This window comes from Coffea eugenioides, unplaced genomic scaffold (assembly GCF_003713205.1).
Source record: "Coffea eugenioides isolate CCC68of unplaced genomic scaffold, Ceug_1.0 ScVebR1_3593;HRSCAF=4947, whole genome shotgun sequence".
Lineage (NCBI taxonomy): Eukaryota > Viridiplantae > Streptophyta > Magnoliopsida > Gentianales > Rubiaceae > Coffea > Coffea eugenioides.
The window spans coordinates 32,395-42,561 of record NW_020864185.1 but is presented as its reverse complement, the minus strand read 5'-3'; the positions used below and the strand labels follow the sequence as shown (position 1 = coordinate 42,561).

General features: G+C 40.6%; 1 protein-coding gene and 2 long non-coding RNA genes across 3 annotated transcripts; 1 reads left to right on the top strand and 2 right to left on the bottom strand.

Moving 5' to 3' along the window:
- Positions 1 to 297: 297 nt before the first annotated feature.
- Positions 298 to 1,365, top strand: LOC113758059. Its single transcript, XM_027301092.1, has one exon. It carries the CDS (start codon positions 298 to 300, stop codon positions 1,363 to 1,365), a length of 1,068 nt encoding a protein of 355 aa, XP_027156893.1.
- A 1,133-nt stretch (positions 1,366 to 2,498) lies between these two features.
- LOC113758058 lies at positions 2,499 to 4,955 on the bottom strand. Its single transcript, XR_003466557.1, has 3 exons — positions 4,929 to 4,955; positions 3,325 to 3,384; positions 2,499 to 2,594 (listed from the first exon to the last, which is right to left on the bottom strand). It is a non-coding gene; the product is annotated as an uncharacterized LOC113758058 (long non-coding RNA).
- Positions 4,956 to 6,824: 1,869 nt separating this feature from the next.
- Positions 6,825 to 9,281, bottom strand: LOC113758057. The gene is made up of 3 exons (XR_003466556.1): positions 9,255 to 9,281; positions 7,651 to 7,710; positions 6,825 to 6,920 (listed from the first exon to the last, which is right to left on the bottom strand). It is a non-coding gene; the product is annotated as an uncharacterized LOC113758057 (long non-coding RNA).
- Between the last annotated feature and the right edge of the window lie 886 nt (positions 9,282 to 10,167).

The window sequence follows — 10,167 nt, the reverse complement described above, 5'->3', positions numbered from 1 at the left end:
CGCCAAGATGGCCGAGTTCGTAGCGGACAATCCCAACATTTTCGAAGAACTAGGAAGGTACTTCAAGAGACAGGGGAAAGAAAAAACCAAATCCTCCAAAAGGAGGTCGACGAAGTCACCGGAGGTACATTCAGGTGAGGACTCTGATGAGGGGAATCTCTCTCGGAGCACCTCCAGGCGCGCCTCTTCCAAGGTGACCTCCAAAATTGCATCTATTTCCCGGGCGTTTTCCCGGAGTTTACTGGGAAGACGACTTGAGGACCCACCTCGGCACCCTGGGGCCTAGCAGCCGACTACATGAGAGCTCTGCCCTTTACCGATGACATCAATGGGGAAATGGTTCCCCCTAATTTTAAGCTCCCAGTATTACATCCCTACGATGGCCAAGGTGATCCCAAGGATCGCCTCCGCGTCTTCATCTCGGCATTCCGTCTCTACTGCGTCCCCGACGCCGTGATTTGTCGAGCTTTCTCCATTTTTCTACAAGGGACAGCCCGAAAATGGTTCTGGGGTTTAGAACCGAGGAGCATTTCCTCACTGGACGAGTTGGCATACAGGTTCATTCACCGTTTTGTATCGTCTCGCCCAGTGACAAAAACTTCAGCCTACCTCTTGAACCTACAGCAGGCTCCCGGCGAGTTACTGCGCTCATATGTGCAGAGGTTCAATGAGAAAAATATGCAGATACCTGATCAAAATGAGCAGGTAACCATAGCTGCCTTCACCAACGGGTTGATCGCAGGGATCTTCCATACAGAGATACATCGGAATTACCCCCGCTCACTTCGGGAACTCTGGGAACGGGTAGACCAAGGAATCCGAAGTAAGGATCTAAAGCGCATGAAGCGGGAAGTCCAAACAGCCCGTACCGGGCAAGAGCCCCGGAGGAAAAAAGAAGTCGGCCGAATTGAACAAGGCCCCAATGGCTCGTCTAATCAATTTCGCGATCGTCGGAGTGTCTTTGACCGGATCGTGAAGGGGAGGTCGTCCACCTCGGACGCTGAGCTGACTCCCCTTAATTCCAGTCGGTCTCACATTCTGGCTGTAATTAGGCAGAACCACCTCGGCCGAACCCCTCCTGAAATTCTAGGAATGAGGGAGAAGAGAAACTCCAGCCTCTATTGTGCCTACCACCGAGATGTTGGGCACGAGACCGAGAACTGCAACGATCTGAAAAGGGAGATCGAGAACCTGATCAAACAGAGATACTTGAAGCAATTCGTCCGTAAGGATGGAAACTTCAACCGAACCGCCTCCACCGAGAAAATCGAGGCCCTCATCGAGAGGACAGGCGGGACACAAAGAGTCACTGCCGTGGGCCCGAGTACCATAGGACAGGCGGGACACAAAGAGTCACGCTGGTGATATCAACACGTCTGACATCACACAGAACTAGTGCTTTATCTGAAAAGCACCTGATGCTCTTAATGGCTACTGCGCAAGACTCCCCGTCATCATGTCCAGACGGCTACAGTGTCAGAGTCAGACCTCTTGGCAGGGAACAAAGCCGTAATGGCCAGGACATGGGTCCTACTAGCATGAGCCCTCCGTCCTGTCTTCCACTCCTGCCCTATAAATACCCCTCATGTTCTCTCAACGAGTAAGCATATTGTTCATTCATACACGCTCTTGTTTTCTCTAGTTCTCTCAATATACTAATTTGATCGTCGGAATGATCCCAGGGGAGAAGCCCCGCCATCCATTTCGGACAAGCGAATCACCACACTTCACTTGAGAGAGAACTGATTTAGGTCGGTTCGGCTACCTACCAAAAATCACCTCTTCAGGTGGTAGCGGGTAAGAAACCAGAGGAAAAAGGCTGGAGAAAGGAAAAACAAAAAAGGGGTTCTTGGCGGCTGCAAAAGAAGGCAGAAATAAGCAAAGGAAAGGAAAGAAAAGAGCTACGGGTTGAGAGAAACAAGGGTTTTGGGGGGAGGCGAGAAAAACCAAAACGGAGAGAACGAAAATTAGGAAAACTGAGAGATCCAAGAAAGAACAAGGGAAAGAGGAGAAGGAAGATTCGAGGCTGAAAACCCAGGCTCAGGTTTCTTCATCAAAGTCTGCAGTTGGTCTCTCATCAAACCCAGGCTAAGGAGTCAAGTCCAGAGGCGGTGAAACAGGTAATCTTCTACCTTTTTTCTTGTCCATTTTCATTCCTATATGAAATCCAATCTGCTAACCAGAGATTCTGGATTCTTGCTTAGTTGTCAGTTTCGTATCTAGACCATGCTGTCTGCGTTCTTCCTTGGATGATTAAAGTCGCACTTTGTGACGACCCCACCTCCACCTAAGGCGTACCAAAGGGTTCGGCGGACCGCCTGCCCAGCTCTCGCCAGGACTCACTCACTATCTCAATCGAGTCATGTACACACATCCATGAACCATAAATAACATCCACAATTCAAGCTTATAATTTACATTGATAGAAATCGAGGTACAAAGCCTCAATACACCAAACTAGTTCAAAATGTATACAATCCAAGTACAACATGTTCCATTCGAGGAATAGCGCGAGTACAAGTCAAAAGTCAAAACAATTTCAAGAGCAACTAGACTACGCTAGTCTGTTCACGACTCACGCCTCACTCGTATTCCTGTAAGGAAAACAAATAGCGTGGAATGAGCTAAAAGCCCAGTGAGGTTTCAAATAACAAATTGCCCATTTTAAAAGTATGAATATCCATGTAGCAAGTTAACGGCATCAAAACTCATAAGAGTGGACAATAATATTTCAAGTAGCAAATTTCCAAATGAGCACGTATAAAGTGCTTTTCGATTTTCAAAAGGAACAGCAATCCAATAAGCAATAATCACTTTCAAGTATAAGGATACGGAAGGCTCTCAGGAGCCAAATTTCCATTGCATCTCCAGAGCTTTATCAAATAACAGTTGACACTCCGTCAACTTTCAAGTAGGTAACCAATCCAGTAGAACACCACTTACACGACTCTCCGTCCACCGTTCACCCCCTACTGGGCCCAAAATCCTCAATAAACACGTGTGGTAATACTCGAGTATACCGTTTAGCCGAGGAGATATCACTCCACTCGACAAAACAAGAGACCCAGGGTTCGTTACCCAATCGACCAAGCCCTTGCCGGCTCGACTCAAGTAACTTGCCGCAGGGTTTCTGGAATTCCAGGAAGTGCGCGCACCATAAACAAGTATATCAAGTCAATTGCAACAATAAACAAGTATATCACGTAAGGGCAAGTGCGATAAAGTACACTCTTGCCCTAACAATTCACGTATATAACATGTACTCATATTGGTCACGTATCAAGTTCAAGTATCTAGTGCAATTCGGTATTTGAAAGCACTCACCAAAAGATATAGTGCTTCAATTATTCACGTTCAATTACACTCCAGGCTTGGAGTCCAGATCTGCGATAAAAATTCCAGTTTGAGAACTTTGAAACACGAGTCGAATTCGAAACGTTAACATTCCATTCATTAAAAATCGACCAATTGAAATTCATTTGAAAGACACTCGCGAAACACTTGCTCGCTTTTCAAATCATAAGGTTTTGTAGCATAAATACTTGGAAATAACACTTGAGTTGAAAGTACATGGAAATACAAGTTTACATTGGCCATTAAGTCTTTTCCTCAAGGTACGAGCTCGACCAAGTCTTAACATATAACACTCAAGAAACATAGTAGCAAAGGTCTTTACTAGTTCAAGTGATAAATACTTAACCTTCACTCAAGTCGCTAATATAGTTTTCTAGTCCTCGAGTAAAAATTCGGGCAGCATGCCCTTTGTGTTTACCTAATTTTTCAGCCTTTTAGGCTTCATTGTTTTTCTCAAACACAACCCAACATTATACATATCAGCAATTCATGTCAAGAGCCGTTCCATAGGCTCACAATAGCATAATAACAAGAATCGTATTAAGTACAAGTGCAGAAATTCAATTTAGTTCAAAACAGATTTGACGTACAAATGCGGAAATAACATATCCGAGGCTACGCTTATCGGATTAAAATGAAACCTATGCCGTTTCGAAGCTAAGATACAGAGCTACAATATTCATGAAGGTCACTTAGTCCAGTTTCTAATGTAACTTGGTCAAATTCTCGAATTACTAAACCAGAAACTAATTCGTCGGCTGTTTAAACGCAGAACACTGTAATGAACATAACTCAGTGTACAAAAATCCAATTCAGGTGTTCTTAGAGGAATTTTAAAGCTACTTCAGAACACTACAACTTTCATGAAGAGCACTCAGTCAAATTTTCAATGTAACCTGATCAAATTCCCAACTCATGTAACCTGGTTTCAACTATTCGGCTAATCAGCCGCATTTCACTCACATGACCATATCTCAGTCTACCAAGATCCAATTAAGGTGTTCTTGGAGGCGTTACGAAGCTAAGACAGGGTAATAAAACTTTCATGTTTCGGTGAAAGGCTAAATCTAAACGGATCATAGTGAATAAACTCAATCAAAAGGACTGAACTGTCCACGCGGAATTCTGGAAAGTGACCTAGATCAGCGAGGATATTTTCGTCTTTTCACAAGCTACGATGCTCTAAATGAGCTGAAATTTTGTGGGCACCTATAAAATACCATTCTGAACAACTTTCATGTTTTGACCAAAGGCCAATTCGGCCTCTAACATAGGGCTACAAAAACGGGCAGAATGGAAGAACAATTTTCCAGATTTCTGGGATTTTCAGTTTTTAATGTAACTTTCCTCAATTTCTTGTTCTAATCACTACCAAAACCCTTTATATAACCTTAATTACAACATATGTGAGTCACACATCAAGTTTGGCAGCAAATCCCCAAAACCCTGATTTGATTATTTCATCCAATAATCATCACAATCACTTGCTCATCTTGAAATCAAGCCAAAACTTAAGCTAAATAACATCTTAACACAAGATTTAAAAGATCAAGGACCATGATCAGATTGAATACCTCAAAAACAAGGCTTGGATGAGTGATAGTTCACTTCCTTTGAAATTTCTTGGTTCCTTAGCTTCCCAAGCTTCCAAACTTGCAATCAATCGGTTTAGATTTCTAGCTTAGCACTTGGTTGGTGTGAATCAAGAAGGAATGTGGTTGCTCAAGCTCTCACTTCTCTCTCTCTCTTGGTCGGCTGGAATGATGCAGAAATGGAAGGAAATGAAGCTAAGTTTGTCTTATAAGAAGATGGAAAGATAAGAATTAATTCTAGCCACAAGTTTGGCTAACACTTGGTTTAATCTCAACCACAAAATTTTCTCTTTCTTCCTTGCATTTGAGCCACACATTCGGTCAAGCTATCATCATGAGGGGGAAGATATTTTGCTCAATTAGTAATGAGCTTATACAGTAAGAAAGTGGTGGTCAAGTGGTGCGTTCAAACGGTAGTGCGCGGGACCCGCCGGTTGGCGCCGTTTTTCTTAAAACTCACATACTAGGGTTTTTACTTCCCATTCACTAACCTTATATCATTGCTACTACTCACATATTATTTCTCACTTAAAAGTCACTTTTAATCTCCAAATTTAATCCTTACTTTGTACCGAAAATTCATCCGGTGAAAAATTGCGAAAACCCTAATTTTACTCCGATCTTAAAACCAAAGGTGAAAACCTACTTTCTAGGTTTATTTACACTTATCGTGGAATAAATGGGGTAGCAAGCCTTAATAAAAATAATAATTTCCAAATAAAGGGACATTTTTAAAATAACATGAGGGATTTTCCAATTCCATAAATTGAATTTAGAGTTTCTATTAAAAGATGAGATATTGAAGGAAACCAGTTAATCACAAGTAAACTAGGGTTTTTGATTAAAATTTTAGGGTTTCTAATATTTTTAAAACAAAATAAGGTTTTAAATCAAACCCAAAGAAATACACTTTAGTATCTTATTTACAAACAATCTCCTAATTTTCGGGGCGTCACACTCTCCCCTCCTTAAAAGAATTTCGTCCTCGAAATTCATACATGCACCTCGAAATAATGTAGGGTATTTTCCTTATATATTCATTTCCAGCTCTCAGGTTTCACTATAGTCAATATTTGGTTAAACAATAGTAAACACGAATCGTACCTTCTACTATCTCCAATGGTTCAGGTAAAGCCTGTTGATCCAGGGAGTACATTCTAGCTGGCACTCTTGACTTAGACCCTTCTAAATCATAGGCAATATAACACATTCAATCAAAACAAGTCGCATAACTTATAGAGCATTAATCTTACGTATCACTCAGGTACTACACTTAATCAAGGCTCGTAACACGTGGATAAGAAGGATCCCAAATCCCATGAATATCTTCAATATATTTCACGTCCATACTATTCACATTCCCCGTGCCTTTGCTTTCACAATCCAAATTTATCTCAATATTACGTGAGATCTCAGCTTATCGTAAAGGTGTCACTCTTTGGTATTCGGGGACAAGAATCCACAATAAGGTAATTCACAACTCGAGCCGGCCGGTCCCAAGAGTAAATCACCCGTATTAGAGATTCCTACCCAGCATACATATCTAAAATCTCCAACAATAGACAATCGTTCCACACTTAACAAGTCAATCCCCACAGTCCGAGAACCTTCTCCCGGCACGAGCTCAATAGGAGCTCTGATACCATCTGTGACGACCCCACCTCCACCTAAGGCGTACCAAAGGGTTCGGCGGACCGCCTGCCCAGCTCTCGCCAGGACTCACTCACTATCTCAATCGAGTCATGTACACACATCCATGAACCATAAATAACATTCACAATTCAAGCTTATAATTTACATTGATAGAAATCGAGGTACAAAGCCTCAATACACCAAACTAGTTCAAAATGTATACAATCCAAGTACAACATGTTCCATTCGAGGAATAGCGCGAGTACAAGTCAAAAGTCAAAACAATTTCAAGAGCAACTAGACTACGCTAGTCTGTTCACGACTCACGCCTCACTCGTATTCCTGTAAGGAAAACAAATAGCGTGGAATGAGCTAAAAGCCCAGTGAGGTTTCAAATAACAAATTGCCCATTTTAAAAGTATGAATATCCATGTAGCAAGTTAACGGCATCAAAACTCATAAGAGTGGACAATAATATTTCAAGTAGCAAATTTCCAAATGAGCACGTATAAAGTGCTTTTCGATTTTCAAAAGGAACAGCAATCCAATAAGCAATAATCACTTTCAAGTATAAGGATACGGAAGGCTCTCAGGAGCCAAATTTCCATTGCATCTCCAGAGCTTGATCAAGTAACAGTTGACACTCCGTCAACTTTCAAGTAGGTAACCAATCCAGTAGAACACCACTTACACGACTCTCCGTCCACCGTTCACCCCCTACTGGGCCCAAAATCCTCAATAAACACGTGTGGTAATACTCGAGTATACCGTTTAGCCGAGGAGATATCACTCCACTCGACAAAACAAGAGACCCAGGGTTCGTTACCCAATCGACCAAGCCCTTGCCGGCTCGACTCAAGTAACTTGCCGCAGGGTTTCTGGAATTCCAGGAAGTGCGCGCACCATAAACAAGTATATCAAGTCAATTGCAACAATAAACAAGTATATCACGTAAGGGCAAGTGCGATAAAGTACACTCTTGCCCTAACAATTCACGTATATAACATGTACTCATATTGGTCACGTATCAAGTTCAAGTATCTAGTGCAATTCGGTATTTGAAAGCACTCACCAAAAGATATAGTGCTTCAATTATTCACGTTCAATTACACTCCAGGCTTGGAGTCCAGATCTGCGATAAAAATTCCAGTTTGAGAACTTTGAAACACGAGTCGAATTCGAAACGTTAACATTCCATTCATTAAAAATCGACCAATTGAAATTCATTTGAAAGACACTCGCGAAACACTTGCTCGCTTTTCAAATCATAAGGTTTTGTAGCATAAATACTTGGAAATAACACTTGAGTTGAAAGTACATGGAAATACAAGTTTACATTGGCCATTAAGTCTTTTCCTCAAGGTACGAGCTCGACCAAGTCTTAACATATAACACTCAAGAAACATAGTAGCAAAGGTCTTTACTAGTTCAAGTGATAAATACTTAACCTTCACTCAAGTCGCTAATATAGTTTTCTAGTCCTCGAGTAAAAATTCGGGCAGCATGCCCTTTGTGTTTACCTAATTTTTCAGCCTTTTAGGCTTCATTGTTTTTCTCAAACACAACCCAACATTATACATATCAGCAATTCATGTCAAGAGCCGTTCCATAGGCTCACAATAGCATAATAACAAGAATCGTATTAAGTACAAGTGCAGAAATTCAATTTAGTTCAAAACAGATTTGACGTACAAATGCGGAAATAACATATCCGAGGCTACGCTTATCGGATTAAAATGAAACCTATGCCGTTTCGAAGCTAAGATACAGAGCTACAATATTCATGAAGGTCACTTAGTCCAGTTTCTAATGTAACTTGGTCAAATTCTCGAATTACTAAACCAGAAACTAATTCGTCGGCTGTTTAAACGCAGAACACTGTAATGAACATAACTCAGTGTACAAAAATCCAATTCAGGTGTTCTTAGAGGAATTTTAAAGCTACTTCAGAACACTACAACTTTCATGAAGAGCACTCAGTCAAATTTTCAATGTAACCTGATCAAATTCCCAACTCATGTAACCTGGTTTCAACTATTCGGCTAATCAGCCGCATTTCACTCACATGACCATATCTCAGTCTACCAAGATCCAATTAAGGTGTTCTTGGAGGCGTTACGAAGCTAAGACAGGGTAATAAAACTTTCATGTTTCGGTGAAAGGCTAAATCTAAACGGATCATAGTGAATAAACTCAATCAAAAGGACTGAACTGTCCACGCGGAATTCTGGAAAGTGACCTAGATCAGCGAGGATATTTTCGTCTTTTCACAAGCTACGATGCTCTAAATGAGCTGAAATTTTGTGGGCACCTATAAAATACCATTCTGAACAACTTTCATGTTTTGACCAAAGGCCAATTCGGCCTCTAACATAGGGCTACAAAAACGGGCAGAATGGAAGAACAATTTTCCAGATTTCTGGGATTTTCAGTTTTTAATGTAACTTTCCTCAATTTCTTGTTCTAATCACTACCAAAACCCTTTATATAACCTTAATTACAACATATGTGAGTCACACATCAAGTTTGGCAGCAAATCCCCAAAACCCTGATTTGATTATTTCATCCAATAATCATCACAATCACTTGCTCATCTTGAAATCAAGCCAAAACTTAAGCTAAATAACATCTTAACACAAGATTTAAAAGATCAAGGACCATGATCAGATTGAATACCTCAAAAACAAGGCTTGGATGAGTGATAGTTCACTTCCTTTGAAATTTCTTGGTTCCTTAGCTTCCCAAGCTTCCAAACTTGCAATCAATCGGTTTAGATTTCTAGCTTAGCACTTGGTTGGTGTGAATCAAGAAGGAATGTGGTTGCTCAAGCTCTCACTTCTCTCTCTCTCTTGGTCGGCTGGAATGATGCAGAAATGGAAGGAAATGAAGCTAAGTTTGTCTTATAAGAAGATGGAAAGATAAGAATTAATTCTAGCCACAAGTTTGGCTAACACTTGGTTTAATCTCAACCACAAAATTTTCTCTTTCTTCCTTGCATTTGAGCCACACATTCGGTCAAGCTATCATCATGAGGGGGAAGATATTTTGCTCAATTAGTAATGAGCTTATACAGTAAGAAAGTGGTGGTCAAGTGGTGCGTTCAAACGGTAGTGCGCGGGACCCGCCGGTTGGCGCCGTTTTTCTTAAAAACTCACGTACTACTATTTTTTTTTTTCCCATTCACTAACCTTATATCATTGCTACTACTCACATATTATTTCTCACTTAAAAGTCACTTTTAATCTCCAAATTTAATCCTTACTTTGTACCGAAAATTCATCCGGTGAAAAATTGCGAAAACCCTAATTTTACTCCGATCTTAAAACCAAAGGTGAAAACCTACTTTCTAGGTTTATTTACACTTATCGTGGAATAAATGGGGTAGCAAGCCTTAATAAAAATAATAATTTCCAAATAAAGGGACATTTTTAAAATAACATGAGGGATTTTCCAATTCCATAAATTGAATTTAGAGTTTCTATTAAAAGATGAGATATTGAAGGAAACCAGTTAATCACAAGTAAACTAGGGTTTTTGATTAAAATTTTAGGGTTTCTAATATTTTTAAAACAAAATAAGGTTTTAAATC